General features: G+C 38.2%; 1 protein-coding gene across 1 annotated transcript in view; it reads right to left on the bottom strand.

The window, feature by feature from the left end:
* The window catches only part of KAT6A (lysine acetyltransferase 6A), a 103,916-nt gene that overhangs the window by 32,734 nt on the left and 47,001 nt on the right, over positions 1–24,181 (bottom strand). The window contains exons 4-9 of the mRNA XM_054720023.1: positions 16,759–16,867; positions 12,841–12,956; positions 11,687–11,768; positions 10,559–10,694; positions 8,709–9,025; positions 5,806–5,924 (exon numbers count right to left, since the gene is read on the bottom strand). Of these exons, the coding sequence (XP_054575998.1) occupies positions 5,806–5,924; positions 8,709–9,025; positions 10,559–10,694; positions 11,687–11,768; positions 12,841–12,956; positions 16,759–16,867 (879 nt within the window). The remainder of the gene's footprint in view (positions 1–5,805; positions 5,925–8,708; positions 9,026–10,558; positions 10,695–11,686; positions 11,769–12,840; positions 12,957–16,758; positions 16,868–24,181) is intronic.

Below are 24,181 nucleotides of genomic sequence, written 5' to 3'. Positions count from 1 at the left end.
GGGAGGGAGGGAAGAGAGAGGAGAGGGAGAGAGAGAGAGAGAGAGAGAGAGAGAGAGAGAGAGAGAGAGAGAGAAACATCGATGAGAGAGAATCACTGATCGGCTGCCTCCTGCATGCCCCCTACTAGGGATCAAGCCCACAACCCAGGCATGTGACCTTGACCGAAATCGAACCAGTCCGCAGGCTGACGCTCTATCCACTGAGCCAAACCAGCCAGGGCTGATCCCCATCTCTTATGTGAATAATGCTAATAGCCTCCTAAGTTCTCCCTGCTTCTGTATTTTCTCCCTTCAATCTACACAGAAGCCAGACAATCTATATAATTAAAGCGTAATATGCTAATTAGACCGGACAGCCGAATGACCTTCTGGACATCCTTCCAGACGACCTTCTAGACGAAGCCGGGATTGCGAGGGCCAAGGCAAGCCACCGGGGCTGAGAGGGACGAGACCCTTGCATGAATTTCGTGCACTGAGCCTCTAGTACTTTTATAACATGTGTCAGATTGTATCGCTCTTCTGCTCAAAATCCTCCAAGGGTTCCTATCTCACTCAGTATAAAAACCATAGCCTTTATAATGGTCTAGAAGAACCTACAAAATCTGGCCTCCCATTACCTTTCTGTCTTCATTATCTAATTTCTCTTCTCAGCTCTAACAACATTGGCCTACTTGTATTTCCTTGACCATGATAAGCACAAAACCCGATTCAGGGCCTTTGCATGCCTGCTCCCTGCCTGGAATGCTATTCCCCCTGATATCCACATGGCTTATTCCCTCACCTCCGTCAGGGTTCTACTAAATGTCAGATATTCCCTAAAACAATGATTTAAAACTACACAAATCCATCCTTTCCCTCTGAATTTTCTCTCTCCCTCCTCTGACTTTCTCCATAACTGGCATACCATTTACCATCCCCACCCCAACTAAACTATAAGCTCCATAAAATAAGAATGTTTTTTAAAAAATCTGTTCACTCTTGTATATTCAGTGTATGACACATGGTAACTCAGTACTCAGTAACATTTATTGTTAAATGAATGTTATCTATAACTTCAGCTATTAACCATGTAGCTTCACCCCAATCACCTGTTGATGATAAGCCGGCAAAGCTCCTACCCCAAACTCTCCTACCTCCATATACAAGTCTACAAAAGTTGTCCATTTTAGACTTCACACAAATCTCCAGTTTATGTAAGCATGGTCTCTTCTTCCATTCATAAAAGCTCCTCCTACCACATTTAGTATCATCATGTACTCAAAATAGAAGAACACTGCGAGACCTATTTGGTTCCATCTTTTCCTAACTCCCAACCCAATACTGTATCTTTTCTATGCTATCCTAAATCTTTCTCAAAAATCTCTGCCTACTGTACCTCCTGTGCCTTCATTTAGACCCTAGTCACTTCTCATTCTAACTACTGTAATCACTGGACTCATGGATGTCCTTGTTCAAGTATTTTTCAATCCACTACGCACTGTATCACCAGAGGTAAGTATACAATCAAGTCACCCTCTTTTTAAAATTCTTCAGTAGCCCTTCCAGAGCTATTCGACTATTTTTAAAAGCTACTGTAAAATAAAGTACAAACTCCTTAACATGTACCATAAGATCTTTATGATCTTGTCTATACTTACCTTTCAACTTCTTCTTTTACTTGAAGTCCAGCCAAATTAACTACATCCAACTCCAAAAGTTCAATAAGCTTTCCTATATACCCAAACTGTTCTGTTTGAAATGTCTACCTCTTCTTATTCAATAGTAAATTGTTACTCATTCCTTCAACACCCTGCTCAAATATAACCTCTACAAAGACTCCGCTAACATCCCTTGACAGATACTTTCCTGCTTATTCTCATTGCATCTACGCAAATCTCTATGGTAACATTACACTATAAACTAGCAGTTAAGAGTTAAGGATCTGGGGTCAGACTCCCTGGGTTCAAATACTGATTCTAAAACTAAAACTTAACTATATAACTTTAGGTAAAATAAGACTTTAATTATTTCATCTGCAAAATGGGAGCAAGTAATATACAAGGTTGTATTACAAAGCAACAAATTGATATGTAATGGTGAATATAGTACCTGGAACTTAGTAAAAGAGTACCTATTACTAATTACTTGGTTTAATTATTTATCACTGTCTCCACAACTAGAAGGAAGAGACACATTTACTATTCATCTATGTATTTCTAGTACCTGCTCCTAAGATAGCTAACAGAAGCTCACATTTATCTAGCCCTCACTACACGAATGACACACTAAGCCATTTTGCAAATATCAACTCATTTAATCCTTTCAACAAACCTATTAAGTACTTTGTTCGACCAAGGTCACTTAGCAGAGATAGGATTTTAAGTCTGTTTATAGTACCTAGGCCTTTAACCACTACCTATTAAAATTCTTAAGAAAATTATGTTAAATTAATGAACTAAAAATATATCTAAACAGCCTCTTAATATGTCTTACAATTAATGGAAAAATGCCTAAGACCATTAAAACAGTCGCTCACTCCCCATCCCTGACTTCATCAATATCAAGGAGAAATCACTCCAACAACAACAAAAGTAGTCATGGGGATACCTTAAATTCCTGGCATGCCAAGACTAATGTACTCTTACTAGCCAACATCCAGTTCTAGGCTAGTAATTCAATATATTTCTTACCATTTCCTAAAAAGTGCTCCACTCTGTTTTATCTCTCACACTAAATTACAGCTGGTCCTTGCTCTACATGGTGCCATGTTAACTGAAACTGACACATACCAGAAGTGAGATAAAAATCTCAATCACCAAAGGAATGTGTAAAGCATGGACACAATTCTGGTGTGCACGTTTCCATTAACACAGTGCCATGCAAAGTAAGGATTGCCTGTGTTATACACTTTTACGGGCAGCTATTGTGTTTTCTATATCTCCACAGTGTGACTTGCACAAGGTAGGCCCTCAAATATTTATTAATCTGATGGACCAATAATTGCAATATCTCTTGTAGTTATAGTAGTTATTTATTCCTCAAAGCTGAAGTTAATGTTTACTGCACCTACTAAGCCCTCTTTCTCTCCATTTACCTAAATTCTAATCATTCTTTGAGCCTGCTTCTTCTGTGAACATCTAAGATTGTTAGCATAGGTAGTTAGCAAGATCACACCAATTCTTACTTATTCTTAATTTGCTGTGAACATGTGGAATAATCTGCATCATTTAATACAGCAACAAATTACATAAATTGGTACTCTATGCCACTGTTTGCTGTTTATCTTCTATGTATCTTTCCCTACTTGAATTCAGTACATGCCTTATAATTCTGGTGCCTCCAGTAACTTTTTCTTTTTTTTTTTAATTAATTTTCACCTGAGGATATTCTTTCCATTGATTTTTAGAGAGAGTGGAAGGGAAGAGGAGAAACAGAGAAACATCGATGTGAAAGAGACACATCGACTGGTTGTCTTCCACATGCTCCCTGACTGGGGATTGAATCCGCAACTGTATGTGCCCTTGACCAGAATCAAACACAGGATCCATAAGTCCGAGGGCCAACGCTCTAACCACTGAGACAACTAGGTAGGGTCCAGTAACATTTTTTTAAAGGGTAATGCGGGGTGTTATTGTGATTAAAGGCAAAACATTTGGAGTCACACAGGCCTGAGTTATAACTACAGCAGAAAAATCATGCAACTTCTTCATATGTAAAATGGGGATAATACTAGTAATCTTTACTTCAGAGAGTTGAGAAAATTATTATTTTTAAACACATTTTTATTAATTTCAGAGAGGAAGAGAAACATCAATGGTGAGAGAGAATCATTGATCGGCTGCCTCCTGCATGTCCCCTACTGGGGATTGAACCAACAACCTGGGCATGTGCCCCTGACCAGAAGCAAACCCGGGACTCTTCAGTCCGCAGGCCAACGCTCTATCCATTGAGCCAAACCAGCTAAGGGCTTGAGAGAATTACTGAATCTAGCTTACTTCATCTCTAATAACTGTTCAATTCTTTATTATTCTTTTCAAAAAAGAAAATTATTTTAATACCCCAATTTTAAAAATGCTGTAACAATCAAGTCCTGCGAAACTAAAATCATTAAAATTAAGTATGGAAATTCAATGTGCTATTTGGTTGCTATTTTATGTAAAAATCATTCTATATATTTCAAGAAGGCTGTTATGCTACAATGGAATGAGCTGAATACAAATGCTTCTTTCTGGTGATGGACCTTTTCAGAAAAACCATTTCCTCCAACCTCATAACATGATAGTTGAAATAAAATTCCAGAACAGAAGCCTATATTAGTAATTTTTTATGCTTCTATTTTCTTTTCAGAGGTGGTTCTTTTTTATAGAAATGTTCCTTATATAGTTAATGATAGAACATAGAGCCAGGCAAACTATATCCTATTTCTCCTGAAATTAAAATAAAATTAAAAAATCAAAACCAATTAATGAATGGCCCTTTTTGATAAAAATCTTGCTAAGCATTTCAGTAACTCTTAAATTAGAAATATACCACATTAAATTTAATTACTCAATATAATCACTAGGCACAAATACTGGATTTGCTTTTCTGAGTTTCCCACTAAATTGTAAATTCTATGTCTTACTCACATAGTCCCTATACCTAGCATAGTTTCTAAAACAAAGCAGGCACTCAATAAATGATGAGTTGTTAGCTGGATGGGTTCCAATATTAACTCCTTTATCACTTATCTCTTTTTTAAAAAATATTCACTGGGGATAGAGCCCACAACCTGGGCATATGCCCTGACCAGGAATCAAACCATGACCTCCTGGTTCATACGTCTATGCTCAACCACTGAGCCATGCCAACTGGGCTCATTTATCTCTTAATGGTACAACTGTACAACTATCTAATACTTTATAATAAAATTTTCCTGCAAAATTTTTGAAACAAAGGTTGAAGCAATTTCTACTACACCATATGTAGACTCTCAAAAATGACTATTCATTATCTTTACGAATGCTTCATTATTTTTAAAATATATTTTATTGATTTTTTACAGAGAGGAAGGGAGAGGGATAGAGAGTCAGAAACATCGATGGGAGAGAAACATCGATCAGCTGCCTCCTGCACACCTCCTACTGGGGATGTGCCCGCAACCAAGGTATATGCCCTTGACCGGAATCGAACCTGGGACCCTTCAGTCAGCAGGCCGACACACTATCCACTGAGCCAAACCAGCCAGGGCTGAATGTTTCATTATTCAAAACATCCTCTAATCTAATCATTAGTGACTTTCCCATTCACTTCAACCCACTTTATTACATTAAGTCAGAGAACCTGAGAGTCATCCTTGATGACCTCTTGCTCCTTCAAATTACACAGAATCTATTACCAAGTTCCACTGATTCCATCACTAAAATATATTCTAAATCCATCTACCTCACTCCCATTTCCACTGCCACCTCTTTAGTTTAAGTGGCCAGCTTCTTTCATCTGGATTATTGAAAAAGCCTCAAAATTAGTTTCTCTGCTTCCACTCTTATCCAATTCCAATCCATTCTTAATATGGTGGCCAAGAAAAAAACTATTTTTAATGCAAATCTGATCCCGCTATTTCCTTGCTAAAAATCTCTCAGTGGTTTCCCACTACAATTTCAATAAATATCAAAGTCCTAATTTACGGAAGGAAAATAATTTTACAGAGGAGAAACATGGAAGAATATTCCTAGATCAGATGGATCAATAAATTGCTATTACCGCTTTACCCACAATATAATTAACCTTCTGTTTCTCATCCATGAATAAATTATTTGATTGTCCAATCTGAATATCCAACTTTACCTGCAGTGCTTGTTCTTGGATATCACGAAATAACTCCATATCTTTCTCAGTCATGATTTCCTGGCTCCCAAAAAGGCGCTCCTCGCTTTCTTGTTTGCCATCCCAGCCATCCTGATTGTCTGCATATAAAGAATGGGTTCACACATTATTAATAAACTACCCTTAGTTTAATACATTATCTAGAAAAAAATTTCAGAAGTCTTTATTTCAATTTGAAGACCTCAATAATAATTATTTATATTATTTTATATAACAGAGAAGAGATAGCATTAAACTGACTCAGAAAGATACTATTAAACAAAGAATATGTATGTATTATATCTGCCTTATAATAAAAAGCTTGAATTGTCTTCTTAAAAATACTATATAACTAAATGTAAATGTCATTAAAAGAGCTTACATTTTAATGTATTATTAATACATACAAGCAAAATAAGAAAAAGTTCTAAGGAGAATAAAATTTATTTTGAAATAGTATGAATACAACACTTTTAGTGTAAGTTGTACATTCAAATATTTTTTCATTCCTTGGTAGTATGGAAGAAGTTTATGTTATAACAAGACATAATTTTCATCACCTGGAAAGAAAACAGAAAATTTGCTCTTTCAAACTTCTCAGTGAGAGATCACCATAAGGCCAATACATTCTTATCTCAGCAAAAAGATAACCTTTGAAATGGCTACCTTAACTGATGTCAAGAAGTACCAACTCCCTTCACATTCTGGGTCCCCTTTAAAGTAAGAACTCCACAAACCTGAGGATCACAGAGATAATCATCTGGATAAGTATGATAAATTATAATTACCCGCTAAAGGAGGCATCTTCACTGCAGGAGGATGCAGTGAAAAGAAATTAGTGAAGGAGTACTGAGGGATTACATGGATCATTATCCTTTGCATTTGAAGATGACACTGCTGATAGTGTGCCATCAGCATTTCCTCTCTGTATGAATGTAGCTGAAAAGACCAATTAGTGACGTAGTTCTTATCATATCAACTGCACATATAGGCTGTCTGTTATTCATTTAGTATAAGAAAAAGGACAAGGACTCATTGTTCACAATATTCCCAAATTGAAAAACACATACATATATAAAGATGCTATGTGACATGAATGCCCCCTAGTGCATGACACAGACAGATGCAGGCACAATCAAGTACAGCAATCAGTAGCATTGTTATTAGATGGTTCAAGGTTGCTCCTTAAACTATAAAACTCATAAAAAAATGATAGAGCCAATTAAAGTAAAAGCTCACACCAATGCCTAACGCTCAATATTGATTCTCCATATTATTTTATACATTTGCTCTAATACATTTCTATTTCTATAACATTCCAGTAGATTCTTCTAATAATCCATCTATAGTGAAATGGTTAATATAAAATTGCCTTTCATTGAGATCTGCTTTATTCTTTCCATCTAAGCCCAAACTAAATGACTTGCATATCTTCTTAAAACATGCTCAAACTAGACCTTTTCTACAGTCTACATGGTTGATAAAGACATAAAAAGTACTTAAATGCTTAGAGTTATTAGTTGATTGCCACTTTGGTGAAAACCTGATCAATACAGCATTAAATAGGGGTGTAGGAAGTGGTTATAGGGTTAAGCCTCAGACTGACCTGCTGGCAAAGTCACAAACAAGTCCCAAGCTTGGAAGGGTACAGTCCTCTAAGCATAATTAAGCTTGATCTTGTAACTGCTCCCTAGATCTTTCCCGGGTAGCTATTGGGCTGTGGGCGGGGCAGCAAGTGCTGCCAAAACAAGTGAAACTTACAACAACATTGTCAATTGCCTTGTTTGTCCCTGACAATAAATAAAGCCTCAGCTTTGCAGTCTGGATCTGTCTGTGGCCTCAAGGCACAGAAGATCCACCTAGACCCAGCTTTTTCTCTTTGTCTATCATTTCTCCATCCTTTGTTGCCCCCGCTCAGGCTCCCCGAACCCTTGGCTGTGCTGGCACAGCACATAGGGGGACCTTACAATGATGAGAATTTTCTCTTTTGCACCGAACCCATCAACCATTTATATAAGCAAGAATGAAAATGATGCAGTGAAAACAATCACCAATGGGACATTCAGAAGAAGGAAATCAAAGTGAAGAAATTATCTTACAGTATATGAGAAAAAAGAGACTTGTGATCCAAAAAAGTCATTCCCATTCTGCTACTTTCCTCAGCCATTTCTACTTCCTTCGAAGAGTTAGGTTCTCTAAACTTACAGCACTCAAGCAACAAGGCTAGTTTAAGTTTCAGTTATCCAAAGAGCTAGTGAAAATGTTCTCCTCTAACTTGAATTACCTGCTACACTATTAAATATTTTTCACAGATGTTTTATACTTTGAAAAGTAAACAACTTAGCCTGATACATAAACAAATGGACTGAAGCTATGGCTCTCTCTTTTAAGTGAAAAATTACAAATGTATTTGCCAAGATTTGAAGTAGAAAAATCAATGACTTTATATTTCCTTGTATTTTATTCATTTTCTTATGCTTTCTTAAATCAACAGCATTTTATTCACCCTTACTCTTTCCAACTTCCTTCAGGAACAATGTAAATAAGCATGATGCTCATCACATGATTTTGTAATTTATGAAACATACAATTATCCTTGATTCAAGCTTATAGCCCAAATTTCTACAGGCAGATTCTTGGTGGTTCTACCAAAAAAGCACCATCTTTTGTCTAATAGCTCCTATTTGTCCCTTCTGCAATTTCATGTCTAGCCTTTAAGTTCTTGCCATAGTTATCACTTTATTATCATTAAATATGTATCTTTAATACATTCTTATATTCCATAACTAATTTTTATTAATCAAATAAGTGTATTCCAGAGAGCTAGTGTTATTACAAATAACACACTTTTGAAATACTTTGTTTCTTAGTGAACAACCTTTTACCTGTGGGCCAATCTGAAGAGCTTGATTTTCTGTTGCCCTTTTTCCTGATTCTATATTGCTCAGAGTAGTCTACCACTTCCCCTCGTGGTTTCCGCCCATCAGGGGAAGGGGTGAAGAATTTGGTAAGGCCATCAATGAGCCCTTTGGTTTTCTTATTGAATTTCAAAGAGACACTGCTATCTCTGCAGAAGTCCAAGCCATCTATTCGCTCCAAATACCCTTCTTCTGATGATGATGCTGATTGGCTGGAGAGAGTGATTTTCCGTTTCCGACCCCTTCCAGGGCCAGTTCGAACTTTGCTGAAGGGACCTTTTGATCTAAACAATCAAAAAGGGAAAAGGATAACTATTTATTTAAAATCTGTATAAAGTTTCTATTTATTATATAACATATAATTAGTAAATAACCTACAGCTTTATAAAAAGTCTATATTATTAAAATATTTCATAAATTATAAATATTATATAAAGAAGCAGCAATATTTTTAAAAACTCCTATTTCCAAGAAGCCTAGCTATTTTATAGTGAAACAAATCCTAAGCCAGGAGTCAGAAGGCATAATTCTGCCACTTACTAGCTGTACAACTTGGACAAATCACATTCTCTCTAAATATCAGTCTTCATCTGTTTAATGAGAGTTGGACCAGAGAACAAGTCAGATCCTTTCAGGCATAAAGTCTTATGATCTCTGTACCAACTCAGATTTATACTTTTACCTTTAAAAACAAGGGTGGGTTACTCTCTGAAAGTGAGGAATCAAAAGATCACTTTATAGGAAAATTAAAGCTTGATTTAAGATTTATAATATGAACTACAGGCCCTGGGCCAGTAGTTCAGTTGGTTAGAGCTTCATCCTGATATGCTGAGGTTGCGGGAATCGATGCTGGATCAGGGAACATACAAGAATCAACCAATGAATGCATAAGTAAATGGAACAACAAATCAATGTTTCTCTCTCTCTCTCTCTCTCTCTCTCTCTCTCAACCAATAAAAAGTATATGATCTACAATGCTGGTTCTGTATATTTCAATCTGATGTTGCCCATTCATTTCAAATGTATCACTGTCAAGAGACTCTTAAATGTAGAAAAAGTGGGTAAAATGTTTGAGAATAAAGACAGATTTACAGGCCTAAAGATATTTTACATTTCATCAAAAGTGAATTACCTTAGATACTTAAAAAAACAAAAAAAAACCCGGTAGAATTAGCTATGGAATCTTGCCCCACCTCCTCCAGAAATAGCCCAGTTTCCTAGTCCACAAAGGATAATTATATCCTGATTTCTGCTAATAGAGCAAAAACTTGCATTATTTTACCTCAGAACATAAAGATGCCACTTAGCTGTGACCTCAATAGTAGAAGCTATCCAGTGATTTGTACATTTAATAGAAATAAACTACTGAGACTAATATCAGCAGAGAAATCTGTGAAATGCTACAGTAACAATTTTTTCTTTCTTATTTTTATATAAGGCAATAGTAAGAGCCAGGCATAGGTGACAGACTACTTGAATTTTAATCCCAGTTCCACATTTACTATAAACTTGAGCAAGTTAATTTCTCTATACTATAGTTTCCACCTTCAAAAAAGAAGAGTAACAATAGTCCCTACTTCATTGGGTTGTTGGGAGAATTAAATGATTTAACATACATAAAGCACTTAGAAAGTGCCTTGGCAATTTATTAAGTGCTCAATAAATGTTAGCCATTATTATTATATAAAAGTGCCAATTATAACCATTGAAAATTTTTTCATAAAGCAAACAATGAAATCCTACACTATAGAGAAGACCCTATCGATAGAGAAGACCCTATCCTTTTCTCCCCTCACCTTGCCACAAGTACAACTTACACCGTGTTTTGTTTCTTTAACCTGTTTTTTGGACGTCCTATTGGATTAGCATAACGCCGTTTTATCTGTGCCGCCTTCTTCTGTAGAAGTTTTCGTCCTTTTTTCCTAGGTCGACATATTTGACATATCCACATGCCTATAAAGAAAGAACATTCCACATAAAAGCACAATGGATATAAATACATTAAAAGAGTTCAGATACTCTTAAGTCAGGAGTTCTTAACCTCTTTCAGATCAAGGACTCTCATTTGAAAATCTGATGAAAGCTCCCCAGAAAAATAAACATAAAAATATATACACACAAAATTCTGCAAACAACTAGAAGAGATTTACAAATATCTGAGGCCCACACATGGCTGACGTCCACTAATCCTCAGTTAAAAAATCCCTGCTCTATACCTAGCACCCAGATACTGGTTTCTAATTACCATTCTACAAGAAAAGACGCCAGGATTCCATAGAGTAATGGCTGATTCTAGGACTGGCACAGGAAAAATACAGATAAGCTAGAACATCTTGGGGTGCCAGATAATCAAGAAGTGCTCAAAAGGTGATGAAAGCATATCAAAAGGACACAGGAACCAATTTGAAGGAGCTCCCAATAGTCATATCTGGGTCAAACTTAGCAAAAAAAGAAATAATCAGAGCAATGAGAGTTAAAATCCATAGAATAAAATAAATACGGTGAGTCTGTAATGATATAAATTAATTAAAAAATAAATAAGTGGGAGAAAGCTCTCCCCTATAGAAGAATTCTAATTAATAAATGTAGAAGGAATTATGAAAATAGAAAACTCATCATTACCAAATACACAGTAAAACTGGTGCAAGCAAGAGTCACTGATGAATGCTAAAGTTGGTGGACAAAGCAGAAAAAGAGTAACTTCCTCTATGGATGTTTAAATATTAAAAAGAGAGGAAAATAATAATAAATCCACATCACGTAAGAATCAGGATGCCTAAATAGAAAGACTGCCCTCACCATTAAGGTGATCATTTTCTTCCTACTTATACGACCCCAAATAAAAAGATGCAAATTACTCTTTCATTTTAACAAAGCAGATAAAAAACGCTTTCACTAACATAACCCTTTATATTGCCAGTTTGATTTCAGAAAGTATTTCTCACCTTTTGGCATCCGGGTAAGTGGTGGGTCACAACACTCCATGTGAAAACCTCGGTCACAGGAATCACAAAAGAGCATGTTATCCTAAAAAAAGAGAAAGGTCAGTTCTGCTTAATCTTACAAAACAGAAACTTATCAGGATCGTGACTTCATAAAAGTTAGGAAGATTCAACAATCTCAGAAAGGAGAGGATTATTACAATAGTAAAAGTTTCCTTAATTTGTATTAACTGAGTAAATGGGCAGTCTGAGTTAGCAAACAGATGTGAATTTTTGATTCATCTGATCTTTAATAAAAACTAGTTTTACCCAGCCAATGTGGCTCAGTGGTTGAGTGTTGACCTATGAATTAGGAGGTTATGGTTAAATTCTGGGTCAGGGCACATGCCTGGGTTGTGGGCTTGATCCCCAGCAGGGGGGTGTGCAGGAGGCAGCTGATTACTGAGTCATCTTTGATGTTTCTATCTCTCTCCCCCTTTCTCTCTGAAATCAATAAAATCAAATTAAATTTAAATTAAAAATAAATAATAATGAGTTTCATTACTTTCAAGTTTATCCAGGAATCAGATAGAAGCTAACTTTAGTCAGTTTTAATAATAATAAAAAAGGACAATTTGTAATTAATATATTAACTGACTAGTTCTAAATAAATGCCCCCATACTACTCAAACAATTTCGAAATATTATTTTAAAATAGCTTGGTCTCATTCCCAGGTGATATGGCTCAGTGACTGAGTGTTGACCTATAAACCAGGAGGTCATGGTTCGATTCCCAGTCAGGGCATATGCCTTGGTTGTGGGCTCAATCCCCAGTGTAGGGCATGCAGGAGACAGCTGATCAATGACTCTCTCTCATCACTGGTGTTTCTCTCTCTCTCTCTCTCCCTCTCTGAAATCAATTAAAAAATTTTTTAAATAAATAAAATAAAATAGTTTGGTCTCTCTGCAAATTTATAATTAAGGTGCTTTAGAAACTACCTAAAAATAATCTAAATCTCAATGAGCAAGTATACTAAACTAATAATATGTAAATTTAAAAAGTCTACTGTTCTAAATTCTGCTGGATGAAGTGATTAAAAAAGTAACCAATCATATATAGAAAATACAATAGAATATTTCTAAATGAAATATTCACTTTAGAAGTTAAAGATACTCACTGCATTTTTGCCTTGATCTCGACAAGAGCTACAGGTCTTACACTCGATGCACTGCCACCGTAAGGCCTTCACTCTAACCGTTAGTTCAGGGGAAAACTTTAAACAGGATGGATGACCTAATAAGAGAGAAAAATTCAGCTATGAAACCATCATCAATCATTTTGTAATTGTATTAAAGGAATTATGTAGAAAAAGTCAGTATCAAAACATGTATCCAAAAAAAAAATAGGATGCTCCTGGAAGCTTACCATACCCATCTCATTAGGACTTATATTCCAATTCAATTTTATTAATGCTAAATAGAATTTAGTATACACCCCACAAATTTGATTATAAAAAACTTGACAAACTCCCAATTTTTATTAACCTTGCAATAAAGCATTATGTGTGTACACATGCTTGTATGTATATGAATACATAACATGGCCAGGTCATTTCTGGAAGAATATGCAAAAACTTTATGATTATAACATGCTAGGATACAATGCTATAAACATTTTGAAGAATGACTTAAAGTGAGTTATTTGCTCATGATTTAAGGCACTCAAGCTAAAATTAAAATGTAAGCAATATTTCTACTATGACCAGAATTAACAGTAACAAAAAAACATATTTCCTTTTTCAAGAGTTAGTATCAGTTTGATTCTCAAAAATTTAGAGCAGTCAATTTGCCCTCAACTCTGAAAAGGTTTATCCCCTTTCCTCTAAAATTTGGTTATTATTATTATTACTAGAGGCCCGGTGCATGAAACTTGTGCACTCGGGGGGTCCCTCAGGCTTGGTATACCCTCTCGCAGTCCGGGAGCCCTTGGGGGATGTCTGACTGACAGCTTAAGCCCGCTCCCACCGGGGAGCGGGCCTAAGCCTTCAGTCGGACATCCTTAGCGCTGCCACAGAGGCAGGAGAGGCTCCCGCCACCGCTGCTGTGCTCACCAGCCATAAGCCCAGCTTCTGGCTAAGCAGAGCTCTCCTGAGTTGAGCGTCTGCCCCTTGGTGGTCAGTGCATATCATAGTGACCAGTTGTTTTGCCATTCAGTTGATTTGCATATTAGCCTTTTATTATATAGGATTATTATTGGTAAGAGAAAGGACCAGTTAAATTATTTTCTCTCCTCTCTCTTCTATTCTTGAATAATAGTCTCTTCAATGAGGTGGTAAGAAGTTTACCATCAAAATATCACAAACATTAAAGGAAAATGGAAGAAGAGGTGTAAAACTTTCATTCATAATCTCATCATCCTAGAATAGCCATTTTTCTATTCCTTTCTAAATGGGGTAAAAGCACTTTCATGGTTTTAATTATAGGGTATATACAGTTTTGTTGTGCTTTTTTTCATTATTTTATTCAAGTAAACTTTATATTTATATTCCTTAAACAGATTACATTCCACTGAGTTGATTCACTATAACCTACCTGACCATTTCCTTACTGTTAAATACTTAGACTATTACCCATAATAGTTAGAAAACAAAATAAATTATTTCATGTTTATAGATTTTTTTCCTTCTTTCAAATTAATAATAAATTCCTCAAAGTGAGTTGGTGAGCAAAATAAAATACCAGTGAACATTTTTTTATAGCTTGATAGAAATGTACTGCCAAAACATGTTCTAAACCCTATGATATGTCCAGTGCCACCAGCAAGTACAAACGTTTTACCACAATTTCATCAGCTCTAGGTCTGGGCTCTCTAATCTTTCAAGTTTTATTATTATAACAGCTATGAAATGACACTTCACTGTTGCTTTGGTGTGCATTCTTATTATTTGGGTAAAACATTTTTTTATATGCTCAACTATTAACTTTCTCTCATATAAACTGCCTGTTCATACACACTGTCACTCGGACTTTATGCAGCTAGGCTTCAGATATGAGCAAAGTTCTACTAACTGAATGTGTTTGAGTGACTTCTGAAATGCAGAAATGAAGCAAAGACCATCTTCCTCCTCATACTGTTTTTTTAATAAGCAAAGTCATAGAAATGCCATTATATCTATCTACTCTTTGCCTTTATAGCTACACAGAAGCAGTTGTGATGATGGCCAAATTTAGCATTTGAGTATCAAACTACAGAAGTCAATAGTTCCACAGCAGCCTCCCACTTCCACCTCTTTCTTCTTCTTTTCCTTCTTTGTCTTCTTTTTTTGGTTAATCCTTGCCCAAGTATATTTTCCCATTGATTTTTAGAAAGTGGAAAGGAGGAGGAGACACACAGAGAGAGAGAAACAGCGATGTGAAGGAGAAACATTGATTGTTTGCCTCCCGCACGCATCCCAATCATGGCCAGGGATAGAACCTGCAACAGAGGTAACTGCCCTTGACCGAAATCAAACCTGGGACCCTTCAGTCACCACGCCGACATTCTATCCACTGAGCCAAACCGGCTAGGGCTTCCACCTCTTTCAAATTAAGGTAGATATAGTGATTCCCTTGGTAGGTTAGTTCTGCAATGTCCCAGGAATCAGTCCTTAAAGCCCAGCCTAGAGCTTGCCTCTTCAGTCCTTCCAACAATTTCACAAATACCTGATTGCATCATTAAATTCCGTTCCTCTTTACGTATCTAGTTTTTCTGACTTGTGAAATATAAAACATTGAAAAGTAAGCCGATGATCAAAGATAAAGCTGATTTATAAAGCCTTCCTGTAAAGCCTTAAGTTCTTTTATTTTACTTAAATCTTTATTGTTAAAAGTATTATATAGGTCCTCCTTTTTCCCCCATTAACCTCTTCCAGCCCGCCCCCCCCTCTACTGCCCCCCCCCCCGTCAGGCCCTCACCACCCCACTGTCTGTGTCCATGGGTTATGCACATATGCATTCAAGTTTATTGGTGGATCTCTTCCCACCCACCCTCCCCTGCCTTCCCTCTGAGGTTCAATAGTCTGTTCATGCTTCTATAGCTCTAGGTCTATTTTTGATCATCAGTTTATCTGGTTCATTAGATTCCACATGAGTGAGATCATATGATACTTATCTTTCTCAGACTGGCTTATTTTGCTTAGCATAATACTCTCCAGGTCCATCCATGCTGTTGCAAATGGTAAGAGCTCTTTCTTTTTTATTGCCGTGTAGTATTCCATTGTGTAAATGTACCATAGGTTTTTAATCCACTCATCTGCTGATGGGCACTTAGGCTGTTTCCAAGTCTTAGTATAGTAAATTGCACTGCTATGAATATAGGGGTGCATATGTTCTTTCTGATGAGTGTTTTAGGTTTCTTACAATAGAAGTGTGATGACTGGGTCAAATGGGAGTTCCATTTTTAATTTACTGAGGAAATACCATACTGTTTTCCACAGTGGCTGCACCAGTCTGCATTCCCACCAGCAGTGTCCCTTTTCTCCACAACCTCGTCAGCATTTGTCGGTGGTTGATTTGTTGATGATTAAGTTCTTTAGAACTGATTTTTTTTTTAGAGAGACAGATAGACATCTATTTGTTGTTCCACTTATTTATTCATTCATTCATTGATTCGTGTATGTGCCCTGTCTGGGGATCATTTCGAAACCACAACCTTGGAGTATCGGAACAATGCTCTAATTAACTGAGCAATCTGGCCAGGGCTAGCCTTATAAGTTCTTAAAATGTAGACCAAGAATATCTCTGGTAGCATATATTAGAAAAAAACAGAGGGACCCCACCAGATGTGGCTCAGTTGGTTGGGCGTCATCCCATGCACCGAAAGGTTGCCAGTTCAATTGCCAGTCAGGGCATATGCCCAGGTTGTGGACTCGATCCCCCAAAGGGGGCATGCAGGAGGCAGCTGATCAATGTTTCTCTCTCTCCCTCCCTCTCTCTCTAAAAATCAATAAACTATTATTAGGAAGGAAGGAAGGAAGGAAGGAAGGAAGGAAGGAAGGAAGGAAGGAAGGAAGGAAGGGAGGGAGGGAGGGAGGGAGGGATAGAAGGGATCCACATACCACTGTTGCCACAGTCAGCACAGGAGATAAGTTCTTCTGGCTTCTTTTCTCGGTTTTGTTCTTTTGTACCAAGACAGAAACTACAGATGGGAATTGGTTCAGCAACCGGCTGTAAAGAAAAACACAATCATTCAGGCAATAGTACTTTTTCTTAGCATTAATTTAAACACATTGAAATTATACTTTTAAATTCCTATAAAAGCCCGGCCGGTGTGGCTCAGTGGTTGACCATCGACCTATGAATCAGGTCATCACAGTTTGATTCCTGGCCAAGACACATGCCCAGGCTGTTGGGCGTGCAGGAGGCAGACAACCAGTGATTATCTCCTATCATTGATGTTTCTATATCTCTCCCCCTTCTTCTCTGAAATCAATAAAAATGTATTTAATGAATGAATAAATAAATAAATCCCTACAAGAAAGAGTTACATGTAACTTCAGGATGACTAAATCACTCTCCTAAATTTCTAACTAAGTAGATGGAGTTTTTACAAATTGGTCCTTGTAGTGACAACTTTGGTCCAAAAGTATCATATCCCTATCATTTGGTCATTTAGGAACTAAATGACACAGAATGGATTAAACAAAGCAAATCCTTCACCTAAGATTGAATAATTCAACTGAATTAAGTGCAAGAAATCACAGTATCGGTTCCTTAAAAGGCATGTGATGAAGAAGAGTGATAACATATAACATTAAGTATTATATAAAGCAGAAGACATTAAGTGCTGTAAGAGAGAAACTAGTGCTCTGTATAAATGAGAAAGATAAATTCTAATTGTGGTTTGGAGAAGAGTTGAAAGAGGAAGACAACATGTATCAAGTGCAAATACTATGTTACCGGATCTTAAGAAGCTTGTCTAAGGGCATTAGATAATAACTATTAAAAAAGCAAGTTTAAACCTACATTCCTCTGTCTACTGCACTGTCCACCTCACCCCAAGGATGGGGAAAAAAAGCAATACAGGTAGTATAAAGATGAACTCAGATGAGCAGTCTGCTAAGGCCGGTGCTTAAAGGATATGGTTTCTGTGATAAGCTTGGGGGCATTATGATGGGGGACTAGATAGATCACTTTGTGAAGACTGCCACGGAATGTTATGTAAAGTTGGACTTTATCCTACAGGAAAACTGAAACAAGAGATAACTTGTATTTGAGGAAAATATCATCCTTTTTCCATTCATGAAGCCTGAGGTATAAACCAAGAAAAATAATTCCAGTAGCAATATCAAAGATATATGGAGGAAAACTGAAATAGTGGTTATAATATTCTGGTGAAGACAAGATAATCTGAACCAAAAAGTAAATGAAACAGAAAAAATAGCTATGGACTTAGAAATCAACTACTTGTGGAAGTGACAGAAAAGAAAAAAAAGAATTAAACATGACTAATTTAACTAAAAAGATGGTAATACTTTCAGTTGAAGGTATTACAAACAAACTAATAGTACTCTTCAGCTAAGAAGACTTCATCCAAGAGTAGAAAATTGAAGTAAATGCTAAAGAAGGCGTAGAGAGAAGGCAGAAGCAAGTTCATGAGGTTTGATCTTTCTACTATAATCTCTAAGTACCATGAAAAGATTTAAGCAGAGGAATAGTATGACAAAGACATAAATTTAAAAAACTCACTCTATAAAGCAGTTGAAAATGGATTAGAGCCGAAACTGGTTTGGCTCAGTGGATAGAGCGTCGGCCTGCGGACTCAAGGGTCCCAGGTTCGATTTCGGTCAAGGGCATGTACCTTGGTTGCGGGCACATCCCAGTAGGGGGTGTGCAAGAGGCAGCTGATCGATGTTTCTCTCTCATCGATGTTTCTCTCTCATCGATGTTTCTAACTCTATATCACTCTCACTTCCTCTCTGTAAAAAAATCAATAAAATATATTTTTAAAAAAGAAAGAAAATTGTTTGTAATAAACACAATTACCTTTAAAAAAGAAAAAAAGAAAATGGATTCGAAGGAACAGGATCTATAATCCAGGCCATGAGTAAAGAGAGTTTGTATCAAGGCATTGACAAAAGGAATGGAGAAGAGAGATAAACAATATTTAAAAGATAGAACTGGCAGGATTTGATGGCTAATTGATTTGGGGTGGGGAGCACAGTAAGAAAGATGGAAGACTTAGACACCATTAAAGATGTTAAAAGATAAGCCACATATTGAAAGATATAACATATTTAACAAATGGCTCATATTCAGAACATTTAAAAAACTCTTACATATCAGCAAGAAAAAGAGAGACAACAATAGAAAAGTAGGCAAAAGACTTCAACTGGTAATTCACAATGGAAAATACATGAATAATATATAACTGGCCAATAAAATACAAGAAAAGATGCTCAACCTCTTTAGCCATCAAGGAAGTAGATATTTAAGAATAGCTAAAATTGTGAAGACTGGCAACAGTAAGTGCTAATAAGAAAGTGGAACAAGAACTCTCCTACACTGCTAACTAGAATATAAATTGAAAAAAATACTCTGAAAACTATGTGACATTATCTACTGGAATTAAACAGACATACCATATGATCCAGCACTTCCACTCCTATCAACCCAAATGAAGTGAATACACATCCTATCCTACCTAATAAAGAGGTAATATGCAAATTGACCATCACTCCAACACACAAGATGGCCACCCCCATGTGGTCAAAGATGGCTGTCCCCGTGTGGACACAAGATGGCCGGCAGGGGAGGGCAGTTGTAGCCGGGCAGGGGAGGGCAGTTGTAGCCGATCAGGCCAGCAAGAGAGGGCAGTTGGGAGGGACTAGGCCTAAAAGGGAGGGCAGTTGGAGGGGACTAGGCCTGCAGGGGAGGACAGTTAGGGGCGACCAGGCTGGCAAGGGAGGGCAATTAGGGGCAATCGGGCCGGCAGGGGAGCAGTTAGGCATCGATCAGGCTGGCAGGGGAGTGGTTATGGAGTGATCAGGCTGGCAGGCAGAAGCGGTTAGGGGCAATCAGGCAGGCAAGCGAGCAGTTGGGAGCCAGCAGTCCTGGATTGTGAGAGGGATCGGACCTAAATGGGCAGTCGGACATCCCTCGAGGGGTCCCAGATTAGAGAGGGTGCAGGCTGGGCTGAGGGACACCACCCCGCCCCCCCCCCCCCGTGCTCCGGGCCTCTAGTAAACAATAAAACATGCACAAAAATGATCAGAGCAGCATTATTCATAACAAAATTTACTTAAACTTAGCCAAATAGCTAGCAATGGCAGCACACATAAATTGCGCCATATTCATACTGTAAAATATCTATACATATAAAGAGGTAATATGCTAATTGTCTGTTACGGTGTCCCAGTAATGACCAATTTGCATACTGATGGACCAACAGGAGGTTGTGCACACAGCTGGGGGCGGGCGGCCAGAGCCAAGTTCCCGGGGGTCTGAGGAGAGTGCCTGACAGGAGCCTGGACTGCAAAGAAGGAAGAGGAAGCGGCCATGGGGAGCTCTTCCAATCCCCCTGCACAGACACCCTACCCCAGCCCCCGGACCCACAGGGAGACGGGGAGACTGACTGGATGGGGAGAAGACCCAGCCTTGGGGTTAGCTGCAGCCCGCACCTCCGACTCCCGATCTCTTCCCCCCCCACAACCAACAGGGGCGCACACAACAATAGCATGCCAGCGACCACCCGTCAGCACCCCTGAGGCACCCAGGGCCCGCAGCCCGCCACTGCCAGGCCCCCTCTGCTGGGGCTGGGCACGCCTCTCCTCCCTACAACTCCAGACCCGGGTGGAGGCAGGCCTGAGTGGCCCCCCAGGGTCAGACCCTTCCCCCTGACAGCAGCAGCACCCTCTCTGCAGTGGAAACATGAACCTCGCTGGGGGCGCAGCTAAACCCACCCTCCTAACCCGCCTGGCTCCACCCAGGCCCAGCCCCCACCCTGCTCCAGGAGATTGGAGCCCCGCCCTGAGCAGGTACAGCTGCAAAACAGCCACGTACAATTTAAAGAATAGCGCCAAGCGGGAAGGTTTGACAGTTACTCCCCCTTCAGCCGGGCCACCCCCCTAGCATCCCTTAACACCCTGCCCCACGCCAGCGCCTCCAGGGACGACCACCGCTACAGGGCTGCTGGCCAGAGCCCCCCCCTCCAAGGCCTGCAGAACCCTCTGCAAAGCTTCCATAGCTACAGTCCCAGGAAACAATCATGCCCTCCTTCCCTAATCAGCAGCTGCTACCGGCGAGGGTAACCGTGAGCTTAAAAATAAAAATCCCTTCCCATTTAGACATCACTTACTTGATGAAACATTTCTAGGTTTATTAGCTCAGAACCTCCTTATGACAACCAAGTGAGGTAGGCAGAGAAGAGATTACAATTCCCATGGTATATGCGTATGTATTCAGAAATGAAGCTCAGAGAGGAAAAATGTCAAGCCCAGTGATTTCCAAGGTGCAGCACACGCCCCACAGGGGGGCAATTCGAGAATGAGTTAACAGTGAATTTTCTGCATTTCTTATGGTTCTAGGGGACCTCATCTACAGCGTACCCTACATAATAAAAGGCTAATATGCAAATGACCGAATGGTAGAATGACCGGTCACTAAGATGCGGGCTGACCACCAGGGGCAGACACTCAATGCAGGAGCTGCCCCCTGGTGGTCAGTGTGCTCCCACAGGGGGAGCGCCGCCCAGCCAGAAGCCAGACTCACAGCTGGAGAGCACAGTGGAGTGGTGGGAGCCTCTTCCGCCTCCGTGGCAATGCTAAGGATGTCTGACTGACGGCTTAGGCCCACTAAGCCATCAGTCGGACATACCCCCAGAGCTCCCGGACTGTGAGAGGGCGGAGGCCAGGCTGAGGGACCCCTGCAAAGTGCACAAATTTCGTGCACCGGGCCACTAGTAATACATATGAAAAAGCTAAAAGAATGGCTTTATTATATAGAATAAATAACAAAAGTATAAAAGGTAAGTCTTAGCTTAGTAAAGTGGAAAACTGAAGTATTCTTAGTCATGGCATAGTGAAGGAAACCAAAATGGTGCTCAGTGACTGAACACGGGGAAAAAAATTATTGCTAGATTTTCAAAATACTATCCAAAGCATAAGAAGTCTGGCAAATATTACTGTTTGGTAAGCACTGTAATAAAACAAAAATTAAAAATAAGTACTCACATTTTCAAAGCACTTATAAATGTCAGTATATATGAAAAAAATTTACACAAAATTAGAAAACAAATACTATTCCCATTATCCACTTACCCAAAAACTCAAAAGTAAGCCTTTTGAGAGAATATTTGCACAATTAGGTTATTTCTAATATTATAAGGGAAACAAATTGACACATAGAATTCACTTTAGGAAACTAATACTTTGTTGAGAAAGCTAACAAAATACACTGTTCTCTTCAAGTCAGGCAAGCTCTCAGTTTTACCCAGTTTTTCATTCTTTCACTATTAACCTTTTGCACTCACATGTCGAGTGTGACTCGACATGGTTAGCATCGGTAGCAGCTCGTATGTCGAGCCACACTCGACACGTAGTTTCACTGCGGGGGGGGGGGGGGGGGAATTTTTGTCTATTTTTCCAGTATCTTTTCTTGTTTTCATTAGCATGAAAGGACAAGTAAAATGTAAATGCAGTCTCAACTGATGCCAAAAAAGAAAAAATGAAAAACCGATAACGCATGTGAAATTTATTAGGAAACTAGTACATGATCTTGTTGGAGAATTCAGAAATGGTACACTAACTTCCAGGGGTAGATTATTATCCACTAACTTAGAGCAACATTTAGATGGAAAGCTCCATATAATCACACCTCACCCTAACAAAAAACACAAAGATTGTGTTGTTTGTTCTAACAGAAAAATCAAAGGAGGAAGAAGAGAGACGATTTATATTTGCGAAACATGTGAATGTAAACCAGGTCTTCATGTGGGTGAATATTTCAAAAAATATCACACCATGAAAAATTATAGAGATTAAAATTACTCTTTGAATGTATCAATAATTTGAAATATAAAAAAATCCAAATAAATAAGTTTGTATGAAAAGAAACTCCAGTTTTTTATTCTACTGCCGCGCTTTGTAAAATCTGGGGTATTTAAAAAATTAAATCCCGAGTAGAATAAAGGAATAGAGAAAAAAGCAAGCGAGTGCAAAGGGTTAATGGCTTTGAGTGAACTCATGCTCCTCTCAAATCCTTTCCAACAGTTTAGAATTCAACTGTTCTTCATCTTTTCAAGAAAGACAGCACTAGAGAATCAGAAATCACCCTAGACCTCTTAATTTCACTTCATATGTATCTTGCACATATGTTGAAATTAATATACAACAAAATCATGCTTAGCTTCAAACAGGTTTATTAGTAACTGGCTTAAAGCCTCTCCTCCAAAGTTCAATGATCTTCAGGGGAAGTGTAGTTGGGTAGGATTTAATCTCCTTAAAGTCTTCAGCTTCCATATACTATCAAGCAATCTATGGCTCCTTATTAAATATATTTTTAGAGTAATCTTTTCCTCAAAAACATAAATTACAAGATATATAATAATGAAACAACATGAATTGCCTGGAAAATAATTCATTTTCCATTATTTATAATCTACAATAAGGTAACCTTGTATAATTTTAATCAGTTCCAACACAACCCATTAGCCATTACAAAGCCTTAATAGGATTACTAAATTGAATTCAATTTTATTATGATGAGTTCATTCAATGACTTCTACAATTAGATACAATAACAAGATTATCGGTGAAAGTAAGTTAATGGTATAATTAGATCAGTAATGATCAATTTCAATTTACATTTTTACTATGCCTATAGATTACTATAAATTTAGATGAGAAAGCAATCATCTGTCAAGATACTATAACAATTTTCTATTTCCTAATCAGAGGTGACATAAAAATGATAGTATGCACATTTGCTGAATTTAAATTCTATACTAAGACTGCAGAGTTAACTTTCTTTCACATATTCATCAGTTATTTGAAAGCTCCACTTTCTGTTTATCAGTGACATATAATTTTCATTCATCTAATTATGATACTGCCAAGTTATTACTGTCTCTTCTTTCATTTGTGGTCCTTTCCTTTCTTTTATATACTTACTAGAGGCCCAGTGCACGAATTCATGCACGTTGAAAAAAAGTTAATTACAAGAAATATTTTAGAGGCCAGGGAGGGACCACAGGAGGTTGGCTCCAGGGCGTGTCCGGCCCGTCTTGCCCAGTCCAGATCGGCTGGACCCCAGAAGCAAGCTAACCTACCGGTTGAAGCATCTGCCCCTTGGTGGTCAGTGCACATCATAGCGACTGGTCAAGCGGTCGACTGATCAGTCGCACACTTAGCAAATTACGCTTTTATATATATAAATGGCTCTCCCCTATCACCATATGCCATCTTCTCTAGTCTGATTTTTTTTCTATACAGTCCTATCAGATTAACCCTTTGCACTCGCTTGCTTTTTTCTCGATTCCTTTAT

This window comes from Eptesicus fuscus, chromosome 8, assembly GCF_027574615.1.
Source record: "Eptesicus fuscus isolate TK198812 chromosome 8, DD_ASM_mEF_20220401, whole genome shotgun sequence".
NCBI lineage: Eukaryota > Metazoa > Chordata > Mammalia > Chiroptera > Vespertilionidae > Eptesicus > Eptesicus fuscus.
Note: the sequence above shows the minus strand (reverse complement) of the source record. Positions and strands in the feature narration are given on the sequence as shown.